The sequence below is a fragment of the Argiope bruennichi genome, chromosome 2, assembly GCF_947563725.1.
Source record: "Argiope bruennichi chromosome 2, qqArgBrue1.1, whole genome shotgun sequence".
NCBI classification, from domain to species: domain Eukaryota; kingdom Metazoa; phylum Arthropoda; class Arachnida; order Araneae; family Araneidae; genus Argiope; species Argiope bruennichi.
The window spans coordinates 119798164-119820616 of NC_079152.1; the positions used below are offsets into that span (position 1 = coordinate 119798164).

At 30.6% G+C, this 22453-nt stretch overlaps 1 protein-coding gene across 2 annotated transcripts in view; it reads right to left on the reverse strand.

The window, feature by feature from the left end:
* The window catches only part of LOC129961563 (protein sax-3-like), a 181510-nt gene that overhangs the window by 57599 nt on the left and 101458 nt on the right, over positions 1 to 22453 (reverse strand). For both annotated transcript variants that reach the window (XM_056075053.1, XM_056075052.1), the window contains exons 5-13: positions 21203 to 21330; positions 19009 to 19133; positions 16111 to 16270; positions 14512 to 14706; positions 13292 to 13381; positions 12344 to 12505; positions 10277 to 10456; positions 5440 to 5564; positions 1047 to 1272 (exon numbers count right to left, since the gene is read on the reverse strand). In XM_056075053.1, coding sequence (XP_055931028.1) covers positions 1047 to 1272; positions 5440 to 5564; positions 10277 to 10456; positions 12344 to 12505; positions 13292 to 13381; positions 14512 to 14706; positions 16111 to 16270; positions 19009 to 19133; positions 21203 to 21330 — 1391 coding nt within the window. The remainder of the gene's footprint in view (positions 1 to 1046; positions 1273 to 5439; positions 5565 to 10276; positions 10457 to 12343; positions 12506 to 13291; positions 13382 to 14511; positions 14707 to 16110; positions 16271 to 19008; positions 19134 to 21202; positions 21331 to 22453) is intronic.

A 22453-nucleotide genomic window follows, 5' to 3' on the forward strand; every position in this document is an offset into this window, starting at 1 on the left:
TTTCCATGGACATATAGGAAGGTTAAATTTATCAATCCTTATAAAGATAATTTGTCCAAAAACAGAAAAGAAAGAAGTTTGTCGAATTCAAACTTAAATATATATCAACATGAAAAAAAATCTTCGGAGATTTACTTTTGACAATATTATTACTTACAGTTCAGTACCTGATTCCCCATTTATTATTAATGCCTGATAATGGAATGATCTAGTGGCTTGATAAAGAATTATCCTTACTTCAGCTTCACAAAATTGGTATTTAGATTCAAAGATTGCAAATAGATTCTGATATTTTTGCAACAATTCCAACTGCTATTTATATGTAACGTTAAAATAGTGTAATATAATTCAAAAATATAACAGTATATGTTGGACGCAGAGTCCAGCGCTGGATGTATAGAAAATGAACGGAGTTTCAACCTACTTAAATCCCAATTTATGCAAATGGAAGCGTATCTTTCACGATACGCTTCCATTTTTCTTTGCTTTAAATTTAAACACCGGACAATTTAAAATATTCAAAAACACTCTTTGTTTATCTACTTTGTTCTGGAAATATACTCGAAACTTAATGTCCCAATAAATACTCTGCGTTTTTATCAATTCTAAAGATTTTATCCAAAACTTGCCTTATTTTCAAGCACTGCATTTTGTAAATCACTCGCCTTGATATCCTGAGCCTATCTTTGTTTTTCTAGATATACATACTATACTATCTCTCATAGTTAAAGCACCGAACGCTGTATAGACTTCATACAGTAGCTCATAGATTTCACATAGTAGCTAGATTCAGATTTAAAATATGTGTCTATCTTTTCCTTTTTTAGAAATTTTGTTGAACACTGTATAGATTTCATACAGTAGCTCATAGATTTCACGCAATATATAGATTAAAATTTAAAATCTGCGTCTTCTCCTTTTTTAGAGATTTTGTTGAACATTGTATAGATTAGTACAGTGGTTCACAGATTTCACACATTAAATGGATTCAGATTTAAAATCTGCGCCTATCTTCCCCTTTTTCAGAAATTTTATCCACAACTTACCATCCTCTAGAGTCTGAGCGCTCTGCGAGTTGCTTGGTGGCCCTTCGACGCTCTTGTAGAAGGGCACCAGGAAGAACTCGTACTTGGTGAACTTGCGCAGGTCCGTCAGCACATAGGAGGAGGCACCGCCATTCAGTACCGTCACCATGTTGTACTTCTGCGAACCTGAATTCAGATCTCGGAATCGAATGTAGAAACCTTCGACGTGTTCCTCAGCACCTTGAATCTGCAGAAGATGCATGATGATTAAAACTTCACTCTCAGACTGACAGAATCTATTTGTCAGAAATATAATGTTTCAGACTGAAGAAGCAATTCTTGCCAGTAAGACGGTGAAAAGAAACCAAATCGCTTGAAGCGAATTTCAGGATATTGCAATCCAAGAAGAATGCTGGTACACACACACATCCTTTCGTGGTGAAGTTCAAATAACTACATATAACATATATTTTCATTATAAAGAAGGTAAGCTGGATTATAGACACTGCAGCACTCTCACTGTTTTTCAGCGAATAAATTTAATAATTAATTTATTTAATTTTGTAACCAATATTTAAATCCTTTAGTATTTAATTCAATTTATTTAAAGGATTGTGATTAATTTTTTACAGTTTCTAAATAATATACAATTAATAAAACGATAATTGAAGTGATAATAACTATATGTAAAGACTTTTTTATGATTTTAGAAACAATAATTTTAATAAATGTTTATGAAATCTTATTAAACAGATCGTATATGGTATTCTGTAAAGAAGAATTATGTTATGGAAAAATAAAATAAAAATATACAATTGATATTTTACTAGTCAAATATTTTGTCGGAAAGTTTTGTTGCTTTCTGACTTTGGTTCAATTAACAAAGCATTGAAGGGAATCAAAGGTTTTCAAAATTATTTCACTTACATCACTGAGGGTATATATATAATGAGTAAGTATATATATAATTAATAACTATAAGAATTTAACTAATTCGGAAATAAAATATGTATATAATTTTTAGTTTTGATATCGAATTAATCAAAATATTCAAATTTTAAGCGATGTTTTACTGTTATGAATACAAATATAGTCTTATTACATTAATAAATATTAAGGAAGTAATTACAAGTCGTTCGTAGAAATTCAGAATACTAACGGATGACTTTTTTCCCACTAGATGCCTCAAGAATCACTAAAGAAAGCTAATTGACAATCACAGTGGAGAATAAGTTCTAATCATTCGTCATCTTCCTAAACATTCCTCTAAAATTTTTAAAGAACACGTGCTTAATCAAAACAGCTATCTTAGTTGTCAAATAGCGAGAAAAATTCTTTTTTTGGTTTCTTTTATTGCATATCTTTTTTATGGTGTATTGTATTTCAATAAATATATGATAACACTTCGATTCATTCGGTGAACACGAATTTGATGGCAATATTGGAATATTTACCATAATTATATAAATGTTGGTTAGGGAATAAATAAAAATCTCTTTTTTCTTTTTTTTTAATCCTATATTGATTCCTATCAAAGAATCTAAAAGAAAAACAAATTCATATTTTAAAGCTATAAATGACAGTGAAAAATCTACTCTGATTATCATTTATCCACCAGGAACTTCAACAACAACAGCAAAATAGACAGAAAAGAAAACAGTCTATTCGATATTGCCTTTAGTGAAATCGACTGAACAATCGCAGGACCTATAAATCAACAAATAAAAACTTCTTCGATATCTCTCTTTTATATATAGGAATTATAAAGGCCCATAAGGAAGGAGACATCGTGTCGCCATTGGAACATAATCCAAAACAGATTCGCTTCCGACGATATTATAGGCCTTATGCCTTGCAATATAACGATGATAATATTGAAATTGAAAGATGCATTGAAATTTCAAATTTTTTTCATCCTCTACAGCTATTTTAACTTTTCATATTAAACCAGTTGCCTTAATATCGACATGATTACTAAGTTGAAACTGAACAGGATGAAAATAATATCTGCATTGTTTTTTTTTTATTAGCTACAGACGCAACCTAACTTTTGAGAAACAACAATTATGCAACATTTCAAATTTCAGACAGCTTTTTTTTGTCATTTAAATATATCAAATGCTCTGCAAACGATTTCGATCTTAAGTCTTTGATGATATGTCATCAACAGCGTAGAGAGGCAAATTTATTTATCACTTACAGGACATACAGCTATTTATTTATTTGTAAACACTTTGACTAATCAAAAATAAAAATAAACTTCTACTCTTATCAAATTTATTATTCAAAAATTCTTATGTCATTTTAAACAAATTTTTAAATATTTTTCTTGGAAATTTAATTTATTTTTTAGGTTATTTTGATCAGTGTTTCAAAGCATCATCGTATTATTCTTTCATCCAATATGTAAAATGACTGAAGTAAATATTTTGCAAATTTTCTCACGTTTAAACTTAGTAAGCAGAATTTGAACATCTGAAAGTTGGCGTGGAGAAAAGCAATTCATTTTTGTGTAAATTTCAATTTCTATATCTATGTCCTATCAAACACCAAAAGCGGAATCAGTTAAGCTTTACATATTAATAATTTAAGCCAGGAAAACCAATATTTTGAGTAAACAAGTTGGTTACAAAAGAAGATTATTCTATCAATTAAATAATATTAAAGCTTTTTTATAGAATGAGACCTTTCTTCTCGTTTTCTATATAATTCGGTTAATGCACAAGTACTAGAAGATCAAAATATGTATTTTGGATGCATTTGTTATGACTGATTGAAACCAAAATTTAACATATAAATACAATTGTAGTCTCAAGATCACATGCCAAATTTCACTTATTTAAATGATTGCGTTTACAGGTATGAGAAAGTACTGTGAGCCCCTTGACGGGTTAGGTTCCAAACTTGGTACAGATACACACTTTAAAGGCTAAATCCGTATACCAAATTTTATCCATCTAGCTCTTTGAAGTAGTATCCTCTAGCGATATTTCGTTCAAAATTTGGCAAGCAACTACGAATTTTGTATAAAGTACATATACCAAATGCTATCAATTTCAAAATTTGGGAAGCTTCTACGAATTTGGCATAAAGTCCATATACCAAATGCTATCAGTTTCAAAATTTAGTAAGCAACTACGAATTTTGTATAAAGTCCATATACCAAATGCTATCAGTTTCAAAATTTAGCAAGCAACTACGAATTTTGTATAAAGTCCATATACCAAATGCTATCAGTTTCAAAATTTAGTAAGCAACTACGAATTTTGTATAAAGTCCATATACCAAATGCTATCAGTTTCAAAATTTAGCAAGCAACTACGAATTTTGTATAAAGTCCATATACCAAATGCTATCAGTTTCAAAATTTAGCAAGCAACTACGAATTTTGTATAAAGTCCATATACCAAATGCTATCAGTTTCAAAATTTAGCAAGCAACTACGAATTTTGTATAAAGTCCATATACCAAATGCTATCAGTTTCAAAATTTAGCAAGCAACTACGAATTTTGTATAAAGTCCATATACCAAATGCTATCAGTTTCAAAATTTAGCAAGCAACTACGAATTTTGTATAAAGTCCATATACCAAATGCTATCAGTTTCAAAATTTAGCAAGCAACTACGAATTTTGTATAAAGTCCATATACCAAATGCTATCAGTTTCAAAATTTAGCAAGCAACTACGAATTTTGTATAAAGTCCATATACCAAATGCTATCAGTTTCAAAATTTAGTAAGCAACTACGAATTTTGTATAAAGTCCATATACCAAATGCTATCAGTTTCAAAATTTGGGAAGCATCTAAGAATTTGGTATAAAGTCCATATACCAAATGCTATCAGTTTAACTCAAAACATTTTTGAGTTTTGTGTTCACAAATAGACAGACTAAGAACTAGGCACTTTATTTTTAATTTATGTGTTTTTTGAATTTGAATATGTTTTTTGAACTCAGAAAAATCTGAAAGTTAAAGATTTGTCAAAATCTCAAATTCGAATTTTTTGAAGATAACTATATATTCTTTTGGTACACTTCGTATATTAAGAAAATAAAAAAGTTTAAAAATAAAGATCTTCATATTTTAATTCTGCATATTCGACAATAAACCTTAGTAAAACAATGAAAGGAAAGATTAGCTCAACTTTGACAATATTTAGCCAAGAACTAATAATAACGCAGCGAAGTATCAGTTATTCAATCTACATGCAGCCGAGACAATAACAACAAAGGCGAAAAAAATCAATTTACTTAATACCGCCTGTAGTGACGTTTATTGAACAATCCCACGACCCATAAATCTCCAGACAAAGGACCCCTTCGATACTTTCCCATTTTTCACATGACTTGCACTGATCTGCAGGAAGAAGGAGACTCTATGGAAGAAGATAGCGTGTTACGCTGGTACTTACCTTCCAAAACAATTTCACAGCCGTCGAGCTAATAGGTCTTATGTCTTGCAGTTCGACGGCGATGTTGCTGAGTTGAATGCGAGCTTCTTCTAAATCGTAGTCCGGAAGCATGTGGGCAGGAAGTCCTGAGGAAAAATAAGAGGAATAATAAAAAGAGGTTCTGAAATCGATTCCCGATAGAACGGAAAGGAGGGGAAGGTAAAACCCTTCTATTCGACAAAAGAAGGAAAAATTGTGAAAGTTTTCATATCGATTGCTTCTCCCCGAGGTCTTGAAACTAATTTAGATTTGGAATGGTCGTCGTATTTTGGTTCTTGAAGAGGGTCATCACGGATTCTCGGGAATCTCAAAGGGGTCCTTTATGTAAAAGAGCAGACCGGATACGGATATCTTTTGGAAGTAAAGTACAAGTTAGTCGTTTGTTTAAAACAAGTTGAATTGGATGGTTATCTATTAGTTGAAGTCCTTAAGAAACTAAACGGTAGTTTTGAAGAAAATGCGACAGTATGAGTAAACTCAAAATCATTTTTTTAAAATATGAATTATAAAAGCCACTTAAATTGGATCTTCAAATACAACAATAAAAAAATTTGTCTTTGATGTACTTTTTTGTTTTGTAACTAAATGAATTTATTTATGCTAACTTAATAAAAATAACCTTTAAAATCTGAAACCTTTCTGAGAGGAATTTAATCTTTTTTTATATGAGCTATTTTTATCTTGTTTCTGATATAATTATTAAAGATTGAAATATATTAATTAAAAACACTTAGTAAATATTAAATTAATCATCACAAAACAGAAAAAAAAGTTTCAAAAATTAAACTCTCATTATTATTGATCTAAATTTTAAAATAAATAATATTTCAAAATAATAATAAAAAAAAATTAACCAGCTTCTATTAGCCAAAATAATTAAAGAAGGCAGAAAGAAAGTTTTAATAGAAAATTTGGAGATCTAACCAAATATTAAAATTGCGAGGCTATAGTACAAATACTGCAGATTTTTAATCATATTTCGAAATTTTTTATCAGTTGATAACCACATAATGACAGTTCAGGTGATTTTGGGCAATATAAATGTTGAGCATTTAACCTCGGAAAAAGATGTTTCGCTGTCGAAACATTAATGAAAGTTTGGAAATTTTCTTTTATTTAATATTCCTTATGACTTAACTTCCTTATAGTGTAGTTATTGAGCCTCTTACGGTGCTATAATTTTATTTTGACTTCCATATTTTAAATAAAATAGTATGGCTATTATTTTAATAAATAAGATATTTTTACAGTTTTGTTTAAATAAATTACATCTTATTCTTCAGCATATTCATTGATTTTCTATTAAAATTATTATTTCACCGTTATAGCAACTTTTTTCAAATTATCTGCCAAAGAAATATCCTGTATTGAATAAAAATAAATCAAATTAAGCAATTAAATAAAAGTTATGTTCTCAAATATTAAAATATTGCATGATAATTAGGAACATAACTTGTGCAAATTTTCAGAATTCTACCATAATTGCAGATGAAGAAAAATGATTAAACTTCATCTTTACAAACATGACGAAAGCTGAATTAAGAAAGTATGTTTCAATTTCATGTCGGAAACCTCCTTAAGATTATTTACCCTCTTACTTGGAGCAAAGCAAAATATCCAATCTTACTTATTCCTTCTACTAGCTGTGCAGTTGCGATTTCATTATACGAGTATTACACTATTACAGAGTAGATTACGATTAATCTACTCTGAACAACATCGATATTTCGCATTGTTGCAAAAGTATTTAGACCTAAATGAAGCCTTGTATATTGATAGCAATTAAAATAACTTATAGTTGAAATGTTAAAAGTCTTTCTTCTTGTTGTCATGTGCAAATAATTAGATAATTTAGTAACCAAGCAACAAATTAAATTTATCTTTAATTTTCAAAACGGAGAATTGAAATTTTAAGCAAGGACTTGTAATTGAATTATATGTTTGATGTTTAATTATATGTTACTGTTGAAATTATGTATGAACAATTTATTTGCTTTAGATATTAATTGAATATGAGGAATGGAAAAAGGTGTATGATAATAAACAGAGTTAATTACAATATATAAAGGGTATTAAATTATTCTTTGAATAAGATATATTGAAATCTATTTTTTATTATAAATGCTTTAGTTAGTGGTCAATTTATGAATGTTTAATTTAAAGAATGAATAAAAGGTCGTTTTGAAAATCATTAGATAAGTTAGATTTTTTTCCCTATTAATGAACACTTAATGAAATGAGTTAAATTACAAAGGATTCTCTTATTTTAAAATTCAGCAATTAGGTAATGGAGATCGATAAAATAAAAATACCAATATATGTTTATTTCGAAAGCCGAAAAAAAAGTATGATGCAGAAGTTTTTTAACCCATTCACTGCCATTTACGAGATATCTCATAGAAAACAGCTGTAAAATCAAGCGTCTGTAAATTTCTCTGGCGGTGAATGGGTTAAAAGTTGCAATGTTATCAATAAACGGTGCAATATAAATTCCAAGAAAAAGACTATAACGTGTTCTTATCAAACAATCACTGCAACCCCATCATAATTGTATCAAAATGTGCACCTTTTGTAGGACAGACATGGACAGTACGAAGAATGAAATTTTCAATCGCCCTCTTCTGCAGGTCAATTGAAATTAAAGCATGTGCATCGAGAGTCAAATCTTCAAACTCGTACAATGTTACAGGATTTTTCCACAAAATAGCACCATTCAATATACCGCGAAACAAATTTTATCAGAATGTAAGATCGGGTGAGTATGGAGGCCATAAATCAATAATCGAAGTATTTCTTAAGAAAGACTAAATCCATTGGAGTACCATTTGGTTGGAACTTCTCTTTGGACCTATACTCTTTCATGCTTCAGCAGCGAAACTATCCGAAGACTGAACGCAATGATCTTCAAAACACTCTTTTAAGGGATCCATCTGCAAAACTAATATTCAACAACATTTGTAATTAAAATTTAAAAATATTGCATCAGATTTTTACGGTTTTCAAAATAAAAACATCATTGGTTTCATTCTTCTCCGTTTTACGGTTTTACGGTTTTCAAAATAAAAACATCATTGGTTTCATTCTTCTCCGTTGGCGAATTATTTAATTTTGAAACAAAGGAATCTTTCGGAGGATATCTGATAGAGTTTTGACTCCCTCCGGTGGAGAAAAGAGAAAATTCTGTTCCCCTAACCAGATGTCTTCGAGACGCCGATGCGGCGACATGTACATACTCTCTCTCCTGTGTTTTGTGTTGTGATGTGTTTGTGTGGTAGCTTAGAAATGTCCGTGTCCATATATGTGTGAAAATAAACCTATGAAAGTTTCAACGCCTGCTTCGTCATTAATGGAATTGTCATGCACTGACTGAACAATATTCTTTAAAAAAATTATAAGATCATTTCAATACAAACACCATGCGTTGCTCAAACAAATCATCTATTCTTTTTCCTGTAGGTGAAATCAATTCCTTTGCAGAACAATTTTAAAAAAATATTTATTACTATTGCAATGCACAACCATACAGTTCTTCGAAATATATATCAATGGAATATTAATATTTAGTTCTACACTTTCAGAAAACGATAACTTTCCCAAAGCATCATTAGAAAGTAGACAGTAATAGTTTTTTTATTATGTTAATAATTTTAATTAATTAAAAATATTCTTAGAAATGTCTCTTTTTATAATAAGTGCCATCTTTATTTTTTTCCTTTCCTTTCTTACTTTTTTATTCTCCCAAAATAAGAAACTTATACAAAATCGATCACAAAAAACTACGATTAGTGGAATCGTAAGAATCGTAACTTAAAAATAACGCAATTTCACCTTGACCATAAATCTAAGTTATATTGACTATAGGTTAAATATACAGAGTGATTAAAAAATCTCGAGGAACATAAAAGATTAAAAATGTGGAAGTGAATGAAGATAGAAAAATATCGTTTGCCAATGATATAGCTAGGGAGAACGGCACCCGGGGAATAGTTATTTTTGCCCCAGCTACTATCTGTGGCTTAACCAGACGAAAATGGCAACTGGAACTAATACTATTTTTCGTTTCTAACCATGTTTACCTTTTAAAAAATGATATAAACCCATTAATATTTTATCTCCGGGTGATTTGAGCATCTATATCCCGTCCCCCTTGCTTCCTAATCGCTGCGCCAAGGGCATTTGCTTGTAAAGATAAAAACTGAATAATTTTGTTATAAAATCAGAATAAATTGATAACTACGTTTCAAACAGAGTGATGCTTTTCCAGTTGTTGGAGCTAGACAATACATTAGATAAGAAATTCTTGCGTTATAGTTTCGAACTGTCTAATGCGCAGCCCTGCATCCAGAAACTTTGATGTCAGACGAAGAACTATATTTCTTTAAAATAGCAAACGGTATGTCTGTTGTTCCAAATACAGTAACAAATAATACTAAAAATAACGTTCCTCATCTAACAATTGAAGTCCTAAATTCAAGTCAACAACTTGAACATTTACAGGCCGTTACTATTCTCTTTACCCCCCCCCCCTTTAAATGCTACTCCTCGTCAACTGCGAAGCAATCAGAAATTACGAATTATTTCAAACTTTCAGATCAATTAACCCTAGTTTCATTTCTATTTATTCTGAGCATACGATTTCTTTCGGTCTCCAATCCTCTCACAATTGATTTTTGAAGTTGTTCTAGACCATTGAATCGGCTTGTACATAAAAAAGATCCCTAGATGCCGAAACGGTGTTATGATGTATTTTACCATTCCATCCACCTGACAAGATGGGAGGGATTGTGTCGGCACTCACCAAGAGTCTTGATGACCTTGCTGCTAGGGCTTGGCAGGGAAAGCCCATGGGAGTTCTCTGCCCGCACCAGGAACTGATAGTGCGTGTCTGGACGCAGGTTGTGGACAACGTGGGATTCGGTTGCCACGTGGTGGGCAGTCACCACCCACCCACTCTGCAGGTCGCTGCTATAGTACTCCACTAATGAAAAAGAAAACACGAGTATTAAGGAATGATGTTTCGGCAGATAAAAAATGTATCTACCGTAAATTTAATCAAATAAAGACTGTCTTAATACTGAGTATGGGATAATTTATCATTTGGATTATTATTTTTTTATAGACAGAGGTAGGTCCTAACACTAGTTGACTCTATGTAAGAGATTACTTTATTTACTGGAAAGTTTTATTTTATCTAGAGCAACATGCAGAATGGACTGTATTAATTGTATTCATGCTTCATTGCTTGTAATATGTCTTTTTATTATAAATTCACTAGGACTGACCCAATAGAGTTCACATCTAAATCATACCTTCTTAATACAAATGAGAATCACAAATAAAGGTTTATAAATACAAGAATAAATACAATAATGAATGCCATGGAGCTAATGGACAATGGATAAATCATTCTATGTTAATGCCTTGAGTTTTTTCGCTTAGAAATCTTTATTATACTGATTATTCACGTCAGAGATCTTTCATTATAAATAACATTTTCATATTAGACTGATAGATTTTCAATACTGTGCTTACTATCAATATTAGCTTAAAATTCAAAGTGATGATCATCTTGACGATTGAAGTGATTTTGACGATTCAAGCTTATCGTTACTGGACAATTTTTGGCAATTCAGGCTTCATATGAGATTAACAATGAATGCCAAACCGCTAATTTATATACTTGTTATCACTTATCAATCAATTTAAATTTATATATTGATAAATACAATCATGGAAAAAAATCAGCATTTCTGAAGAATATTAGAATTATCACTCAAGCTATTCCTTGAAAATATAGGTGACATCCATAACATTAATAGCTTTTAACTCAAGAGAAGATACTGTAGCAATTTTGACTCGAGACAAGTTACAACAATAATACTGTTTCTTCATCAGAATCATACTCAGTTATACCTCGAAAATAAAGGTCAACTTTCCGATAGCAAAGGTCAACTTTCGGATGTCATTTATATGTTTGAATTTGACACATTCTACTCATCATGTGATACATAATAGACTGAATGTTTATAGTTCAAATTAGGCGCAAGGAATGGACATTAGAGGTTATAAAACTCATCTCATTCGAATTCATATCAGCAAGATTTCAAGTAGTACCCAGTTAAATAAGATTGTATTAATTAATGCGTTTAGCTTTCATGAGATATTTAAAATTTGGCTATAAATAGTTTCGATACACATAATATCGATACTGAATCTCAGTAACTATGTGGCTTACTTGCGGGACTAGCACATATCCCACAAGGTGCAATCATTTAGATTTTATTCCATTTAAGCAAAGCACCTGAAATTTAACTACTTTGAAAATATGTAAATCTAATTGTACTACCTTTGTTAAGACAAAATTTCTTATAAATCAGAAGCCTTAGTGGTGATTTAAAGGAATCACAGGATTCTTCCATTTTCTGACCTTAAAATTAAGAAATTTTTTTTTGTCAAACTCTTTATTTTTAAGAGCATCTTGAGATTTCGTCAAGTCGCAGTTTAAAAAGTTTTCTTCATCTAGTTTTTTTTTTTTTAAAAAAATCAGGAGCAGTTACAAGTTTCTTTGAAGGAAAACGACTTAGATTCTGTCATGCCATAATCTGAAGGTTTCTTCGCTGGAAAAAAAAATTGAAGAAGCATTTTCCGGGTTCTCTGGCAGCTTTGAAAAGATAATTTCCTAATTCATCAAGTTATAATCTAAAGGTTAATTTATATTTCAACTTATCTTGAATGTAATTAGTAACTTTAGCAAAAAAAAAAGAAAAAAAAAAAAAGACGCTCTTTCTAAAAAGTTTTAAATTTTTTTTTTTTTTTTTTTTTTTTACGGACGAGAGACAAGAATAATGTATTATAGTAGTCTTACCTCTGTATCCAATGAGAGGTGATGCTCCCATGTTAGTGCTTCTCTGCCATTGAAGGGTGACCGAAGTTTCTGTGACATTTAGGGCTGTTGGCTGACCGGGAGGTTTGGGAAAAGTGGAGGGATCAGGGGCACGATGGAAAATCACATTCGGATTTCTTGGGGCTGAAAATAAAGTCAGAGAAGAAAAGAAATGCGATCACCCGAGTTACTAAAGACTGCCCAATCAATAAGTTATAAATATTTTTTTCTATTTGTCGGATATTAAATGTATATATTTTATAATTAAACAAATTCTTAAAAATAATTAATGATCAGAAATAACCGTGTAAAAAATTCGTATCCTATAAACAAAAAAATATATATATATAAAGAATATATATATATATATATATATATAAATGTATATCCTATAAATAAAAAAGAGCAGGTTAATGAACTAAGCAATATTTTTGCATTACACATATATACATATATATATATTACACATATATCATAGTACATAAAATGTACATTTTTATTTATCTTTATACATATTTTTAATTTATAATTATATGTTTATTTTTAAAAAATTGAGTCATGCTATAGTATCTTAAATTTTAGACACTATAAATCTGAAATTTTTGGCATCTAATTCGTTTATGAGGAATATTTCACTTACTAGAGGTCTTTGCTCAAAAGAAAAGCATAAAAAATTTTAATATCCTTTCAGTAAATTTTAATCGATTTTTTAAATGGCTGCACTTTTTTCTCGCGACTTTCATATCATGTTCTAAATTCAATAATATTTAAGGAATTCAATACAAAATCAATACCCTGTGTAATTAAATGTCATTTTTCGACTTCCTTATAAAAACTAAGCATCAAATAATAGTGCAAAATTGCTGTTCATTAATTTCACAAATTAGACCGATAATTAGGTCTATTTAAGTACAAAAGAACACAACTCACATTCAACAGATAAAGAGGCACTCCATGAAGTTTCACCACTTTCGCTCGAAGCTGTGCACGTGTAAATTCCCGAATCTGTTGACTGAAGAGCTGCAAAGAGATTCATTTAGTCAATTTAATAGTTATACAAGCTTTATTGTCTATTTCATTTTCAATGAAATAGAATTTTCGTCTAACACACAGACCGACTGATAAATAAACTTAAAAAGGTTTAATTATTTAGGAAGGGGTAATTAGTAAAACACATAATTGTGAAGACAATAATAAGAAAACGCAATGGCAATATAAAAGGAGTTTAAAATATTAACGATTTATTACTTGTCGCCATAACTACCATTCATACTGAGGCATTTGTCCCAGAATTGGATTAGTTTGAAAATCCCAGTCTCATAGAACGCCGTCAGCATGAGGGGTGGGGGGTGAGTTGAGTTTAGTTATATTAAAATCCTGTTTTAAAGCAACACTAGGGCTATTTTTGGGATGGATCTCGTAATTTTGAAAAGAGGTCAGACGTCACCTGAATTGGCAACCCCTCCCCAAGCTTCCACACCACACTACCTCCGATTCCGAAACCGTGACCTTACCACCAGGCCACCACGGCGAAAAATGGGGGGGGGGGGAGACTGCAGGGATTCGAATGGGAAGTTTTTGAGAGCCCACTATACAGCCCTGGACTTGGCATTCTCAAATTTTCATCTATCTGGATATATGAGGAGGATCCACGACGGCCAGAAGTCTGATTCTGGCGATTACTCCGTGCTGGCAGAGGACAAATGGTCTCTAAATTTGCAATTCTTATCATAAATGCAAGAAAACAATTTCTTTGTGAAGCTGAAAATCGAAACTTATCGACCGGAATATAACTCCAAGAGCTCAAAACGAATCTGCATTTTGAATTGAAACTTTAGTTAGAGCGATTGATCAATAAAATGATACATTTTACTAATTAAAGTTGCTTTTCTGTTAGAATTATAAAATAAAATATAAAGAAAAAATAGTTCCCAAGACATACATATTTCGCATGGCAAAAGCAAGAAATGACATCTCCATTCTATGAATAATACTCTTATATAATAAATGGAACAATTATAATTATTTGACTCAGAGCGTTTATAAACTCTCAAAAAGTTGTATGTGATTTGGGAAATACAGTTTACTGTTATAAAGCTGAAACTATAAAATGATCTCGTTATATACGGTTGCATATTTTGAGGACTTACCATCAATCTTGAGTGTTCCAGAGTCGAGCACTTTGTAGCGGGGGTTGGAGGGAATGGGTCCAGAGTTGAAGAGCCACCTGATGGAAGGGGTAGGTGTTCCAGAAGCTTCGCATGGAAGCATCACCTCCGTACTCAGAGGAAGCGTTTGGTTGGCTGGACCCAGAAGAATAATAGGAGGAGGCAGATCGCCAACAGCTAGGAAACAAATATCAGGATGTTAATTCTTAACTGATATCTTACTAGAGATTCAAGCAACGACCAATAATTTAAAAAATACAGATAATTCAAAAGAATTCAAGGTAAGAAAAGACATTTGGATATCATAAATATACTAATGCAAAAAAGAGGAAGCAGTAAAGTATGTCGAGTGTACGAAGATAAATTATTATATGTAGCATGCAAAGAATTGAAACAATTTAAGAAATTCAAACTGTGGGCGTTTTATTTGTATAAAAATGGGATAAAACTTGATTATATTAAAATCTCTTAATAACTCTAAAAAAACAGTGGTAAAATCTCCCAAATACTTTATTGTATACACTATAATAAACCAGTCATGACAGAGAACGCCTTGCATAGCATTGGCGTACAATAGTTACGAAATATTAACTTTTGGAGTGAAAATAGCATTTTTACTGTATCTATCGTGTCATCCTTGGCGAATTATTTGGCGATTAATCCCTTACATGCGTTAATAGTATCCCAAAATCGGAAAAATGTTTTAGACACATTTCTCCACCGATTGAAACAAAAATTTGACACAGAACTTCATTTATTGTCACAAAATCTGATATCAGATTTAATATATTTCAGTCATTGAGTTTTTGAACTATCTCATTTACATATTTCTGAAAATATAGATCGGGAAACAATTAAATCTTAGTTGGATTTCGTTTAAAATTTGACAACTGCCTACATTATATACGCTAAATCTGTGTACCGAATCTTATATATCTAGCTCTCTTTGTTTTGTAATTATCCAGTTAACTTATATTCGAACAGCCGAGCAGACGTACTTCCTCTGAGCGGATTATATCAAATTTCAACCGTCCTCAAAGCGTTTTTGAGTTATATCTTTGTCACAGAGAGACAGACAGACATTTTCCAAAAATGATTTTTTGGAGGTCTGAAACATGCAGGTTGGTCAAAACCTTGAGTTCGAATTTTTTGAAAGATTACTATACTTTCTCTATACTAAATATACGAGAAAGAAATAAAATAAAATACCTTAAAATTAATAAAAAAATAGGGTTAGATTTTAGATAGGGTTAGATAGAACAATATTTAGGTTGTTTTTTTCTCCAAAATTTAATACATAATAAATTTTAGTGAAAGTCCATCCACTTGAAATATATTGATATTAATTGTCACTTAGTTATGGAAAACAAGAATTTTTTATTATGAAGAAATTAATCTGATTATTTTTGTAAATCATTGTTTAAACATGAGTAATTCAAACAATGCTTTTCAAACTTGTGTGAAATAGATGTTGTGATTTTCAGCGTTTGATTTTTTTTAAATGAACCAATTTGCAATTTTCTAACATATTTTTGCAATGAACATTATTTTAAAAGTTATCAGTATAAAATTGAAAGGTACCTGTGACTTCCAGATAGGCTTTGGCCATGGTAGAGCCAACCCCGGACACCACAGAACACGTGTAGTAGCCTTTGTCTTCTTTCATTACCCCGGAGATTATGAGCATGCCTTCGCGTGTCACAGAAAATCGACCGAAGGATCTTTCGGGGAACATCAACACCTGTTAATTATCAATGGAATGAAATTCGTTAATTTTCATTGTAAAAGTAATATTTTTAAAACCTATCTTAAATTATATTAAAAAAGTAATTTTAGTGTAAGATTTGGGATTTAAGTAACCATTGTATATCTGAATGGAACACCTTATATCAAACATCAAATAATGCGCAGTTCACTAAAGAGTAAAATACAGAAAAAGTTGTCTGAAAGCCTTTACTTATTTTTTAATTTTTACCTCGAACTAACCGGAGGTTATTTTACCCTTACACTATTAGATCTCACCGGTCTATATGCAAGGCATCTATTACACCGTAATTGATAAAATTGCTAAATTAATATTTAACGTTCTCAATTAATGTTGTAAACATAAACATTCTTTTTATTTGTTCGTTAAACATATTCAACTAGGGATGACGAATATTTTACGAGCTGTTATTACGTAGCCAATATCAAAAAGTCACAAATACAAGTGATCAATACTTTTCAACGAGGGGTGTGATTCAAATCATTGATACGATCTTACTGGTGATATTTCGATCACAGGTTTTGGATCACGATAGAAAGTAACAATCGATACGATATCACTGAAATTTGCCGGAGCGGTGACTTCACTGGAAAGTAACAATCGATACGATCTGTCCAATGGAAGCTCTCGGACATAACAGAAAAGGAGAAATCTGTGAACGGATTGAAAAGTGAACGGACCGGTTATTGGAATCATCGTATCACTGAATTGCATATCACTGAAATTTATCGGAGCGGTGACTTCACTGGAAAGTGTGAAGTCGCCGTTTCACTTCATGAGAGTAACCGGTCTTAATGGTATTCGTATGTGTTGATGCACTGTTCCATACAAATCGTTCTTAATTGCTTGTGATTTGACTTTGCATATATTCTATTTACTGCTGGCGCCATCTATTGGTGGAATATAGAATTAAAGTAAACAATTTAAAGAAATGACATTTATATTTAATTCAAATTTTTCAGAAAATGGTTTACTCTAATACAGAAATTAAATAAATAGTTTTGAAAAAAATCAAATTTAAGGAGTAAGCTGAAATAGATAAATGAATTCAATCACACGTTACTTAAATTAGTAAATTAAGTATTATTTACAATTAATAAATTTTATATTTAATATTAAATAATAATTTTAAATTAATAATATGATTGAAATAACAGATATTTGGAACAAATATTTAAAGATAACAATAGCAAAATTATTTGTTATTCAAAAAATCGTGGATTATGCATCTCTATATTCAACCAATGTAAAGACCAATTGGGAAAGATGCCAGCTTTACAAAGAGGACGGGGCCTTATGAAATAAAGCACTAATGAATTTTATGTCACTTTTTAAAGCAAATATTAAAAAAAGAGGGCGAAGAAAGAGAGGCATTGTTGACACTGATTATGAAAGGGGGCGTAAAAACTTTATATCGAGTCCGAAGATTGCTTATATTCACTATGCCTCTGCTCTCATTATGACAGAGGGAGAACAGATTCAAACATGAGATTGGAGCAAGAGTTTTTGCAAATATCTGAAATATCAATAGAGAGAAATATACATAAAAGAGACTACAAACTTATATGAATGTGGTCTTATCAAAAAACTAAAGAACTAATTAATTTTGTGAAATATAGTTTACGAAAAAGTAGTTGTTTTTTAAAATATAGTTATTTTTTCGCTTTTTTGCATAGTATGCATAAAAGAGAATAGTATGTATAATATGCATACTATTCTCCAAGCAATATTTATGAATCAATGGAGAATAATTTTACAAATTTCTTGAAAATTTTACTATGCCAGTATAAAAAGTCATAGCAATAATATATAAAAAATGATCAGATTTAATTAAAAATTAAACTGCATGACAAATTAATTTTTTTTAATTCAACAATTTTTTTTAATCATAATATATATTCGCAGACGAAAATTAGCTTTTTGATGCTTCTGAAATTACTATAACAACATTATGATTAATTTAATTACATGAGCATTGCGATCATTTGGATTGATCATTGAACTTTTAAACAATGATCTTATATTAAGCTTACATTCGTTTCTCTATTTTCTTCTTCATATTCCTATATTATATTGCTTTATTAAGGAACTTTGATCTATGTTTATTACATGGATCTTTCAAAGATAATAAAGTCTCGGCCTCCATCTCCGAAACCGAGACTTTTCTAGGGAGGTCATTGTAACTATTATAACATTAGCCCAATAAACTAATTATTGTTCAGTTATAGGCTAATTTGAATTAAAGCCTATTAATTCAAATTTGTAAGACGACTTTAATAGCTCAGTCTCAATGGTTTAATGCTACAATCTGTATACCGAGTTGTGGAACCGATTCCTTTCGAGATCTGTATGTATGCATGGGCTGTTTGGGGACACATTTTTTTATGTTTGAGTGCCATAGAAATTTGGAGGCTAGCTAAGCTCAAAAAGGAATTACATCTTCTTACATACTTAGTTTCAAGAACCGGAACTTAAATATAAATCAAGATAGTTCTGATGTCACATGATAGAATGGCTTACTGTAATTTGTAACAAATTCGTGCTATTTTTTAAAATCCTTAATTCTTCGTTAGAAATTACTAATATGTGTTAACTGCTATGCTTTTTATAAACTGTATTGTTTTTATCTTTAGGAATCGAAACAGGAGCATTTGAAAGTACTCAAGTATTATTTCGAAATAATGGGAAACTTCGAGGAAATAATGGGATCTCACCTGATTCCCCTCTTTCGTCCAAAACACCGAGGGAGGCGGGTTGCCTGTAGCGGAACACTCGAACTTCGCAATTCCGTTCAGTCCAACTCTCTGGTCCCGAGGCGTTTTGAGAAAAATGGGACGGGCTGTCGAGAAAAAGGAACAATAAATAATTTAGAATAGTATAGTGGCGGTAATCTTCTGTTCATCGTACGTATCTTCAACATAGCTTAATTCTACCTCATATAAATCGTAGGTAAAATCAAAGACAACACAACTGGGACATGAAGGCATTGACGTTTCGTCCAATTAAAAAGTCCAGTTTTAAATATTCTTCATAGAAAATATAATCAACCTTCTTTTAATATTTAACAACAATAACTGATATTATTTGCAGGAAATATTTAAAACGAAATTTGCTGAATTTCATGGAGCTTTTTCCATAGTATTCAGCAATGTAGGAATACACCTTAGGATATTTAGTGACAATTTCCTTACCTGTAACATTTTATGCAATTTCACTTTGAATTGTCATTGTCTGTAGCATGAATTGACTGCAAATATTAATTCTAAATTCGAAGCAAAGTAACGGTCACATAGTAAAAGTTAGGATGAATACTTTTGATATAAAAACTAAATAAAAGTTACAATTAGAGTTTCTATTTAGCTTTAAAAAAATCTTTTAATCGATATTTGTTGCAATTTAAGAGGGTTTCATTTATCGATATCTAGACTATTGGCATCTTGAATTATTTTTGTATTCCTGTTCTGAATAAAAAGAAAACATCGGAGTTTATTAGGACTAGAATAATATTAATATTCTTCTTAAAAACCTATGCTGATATGGATTAACAGTAAAGTCCATTACTTTTTATTTTTGTACTAAAAAAATATACGTATGTGGAATAGTACATATAATTTTTAAAAAAAATATTATTTTAAATTATTTTTTTTTAAATTAAAAAAATTGAAATTGACCAAATGGCTACAATATGAATTGAAGAATATCCGTATGATACAAATCACATTCTAATGATTCTGTTATAAAAATAAAAATCCGTATTTTCCAATTTTTTTACAATGGAAAAAAAATATTTTGATGGAAATTTTAATGGTAGAACTATTTATTCAACAGCCATCTGTGTTTTTTTCCCACGTATCCAGTTTAAATCTAATTCTAGTACTGCTATTGCTACATATTGGTCTTTTCTACAGATGTTTATTAAAAAGCATTTAAAAAAGGATTTCCAAAAACTCATTGTTGCCTTTTGAAGCAGTCATGTGAAGCTTATGAATGGATATAAAAACATGTTGAAAATGAATGTACATGTAACAAATGAATTACACCTTACACTGTAGGGCTGAAAAAAATCGAATGACTATACTGAATTACATTTCATATACATAGTTTTGTTTAAAAAAATATTTGTCTCAAATTCACAGTGTTTTTTTTACCCATTTGAGGACAGAAAATTCAAATACCCTTTCATTCATTTCATTTAGAAATAATTATAACTTCTTTCTGTCTATTTAAAATAGGAAATTCGACTACATTATCTAATTTCATTAGAAGCAGTCTATGCCTATAAGTATTTTCACAAAATATCACATAAGATAACAAAGCAGGCTATAATAGAAAACGACAATGCTACAGAAAGAATAAACTTAAATAAAAATAGCAACAACTATGTTATTACTAGTCGGTCGAAAATGGAGCACAAAAAAAGTGTATTTAATTTCATTTCTCATTTATTTACTATTTACTTTAAAATATATATAAATATATATACATAGTCTTTTTTAATATTCTCACTTCTCTTTAAATATATAATATTATTTAAATATACCCTATTTATTTTTTACCTATCTAATTAAAAGGAAAGTAGCAATTCGAATTTCATGAAATAAGTTTGTGCAGCATTTTCAAGAAACCAGCTTAACGTGGTAATCAAAAGCTAAATGTATTTCATTTATGAAAAACACTACTAGAAGAGACTAAAGAAAAGAAATGCGTCATTCTATCAGATCAGATTTGATTCATCTTCAGAATAAGAAAGTAACGTTAATTATTCCTAAATACTCAACATGAAGCCAAGGCATTATACATTTTTAAAGTAGTTAAGGAATACTTTAAGCACATTCTTATCGACAAAGCACAGACACGAAAATAAAGCACAAAAAATCATCAGAAAAAGTAAAAGAGATTTATACTCACAATGGACAGTTAATGTTACAGAAGCCGATATAATCCCCACAGGATTTTCTGCTTCGCAAATATACATTCCTTCATCCGACGGGAGCACGTCTTTTATTAGCAGGCTTTTATCCTCCTGGATCTGGGCTCTGTAATGACAGAGAGTTCCACCCATCATTTCATGCCTTATCTGGGAGCCGAATGCCTTTTGCTCTTGAATATTTAATTAAGCACTTATTCATCAAAGAGGTTTCAAGTTAATTTAGTTCGTCACTGACAAAACAGTTCTTTGCACAAACAATCCAGCGTGCCGGATATCTGCTCGATCTATTTTTAACGAGAAAGATGCTACAGTATCTGGGAAATCTCCTTGGCTTATGTCAGGTGTAATTTATTTGAAGAATTCTCAAGAAGGCTAAACTGATAATGCCTGAAGGTTTCAGAGCAGCATAGAACTTATAACAATGGCGTATTGAACTGTTTCTTTATTTAATTCATAGACTATTATTTATAATTTGTCAATACAATTTTTTTTAAATTTTTTTATGTATACCATGAGTAGTCTTTCGGAAATTCTACTCTCTGATGCAAGTATAATTCTTTTCCCCGCATAAAAATGTAGACCTTGGGCAAGGTCGTTGTTGGATGTATTTGTAATTTTAATTAATTGTATTTATATTTTTAGTTCTGTTCTCGTGTGTTTTTATTTTCTCTGTGTTGTCTCTGTGTCTTTTTATTATTATCATTTAAATGTATGACATTGTATCTGGCAACCAATTTAATGTTTAATTTGTATTATGTTCTTGGCAACGGCTGTTATGTGGTTATTTATTGGTTTGAGCCGCAGTTTGCTGCAGGCGTTTCTGTAACATTTTATTCTAAATGTGAAATTAACTGTGTTTGTACCTTTAGAAGTCTTTTAATTTGATCTGTAACGATCAGTCGTAAAACCCCCAAGTGCTCAGATTTTTAAGTTAAACGTGAAAATTATGTGCTTCTTAATATAGTAAAGAAAGCTGTTACTTATGTATAAACTGCATGTCATTGGATAGATATAGTTACGAAAGATCCATATTTGGTGTAAATCTAACGCTTTCGCTGAATCTAGCTTTACGTTTTTTTTAGATTAATTGCTGCGGTTAATACACAAGTATTGGAAAATTAAATATACATTTTCGATGCTTTCAACCGATCAATTGTCACTAAATTTTGTCACAAAACTACAAATCTAATCATAACATTACACACCAAAATTTCATTTAAGTCACTAAG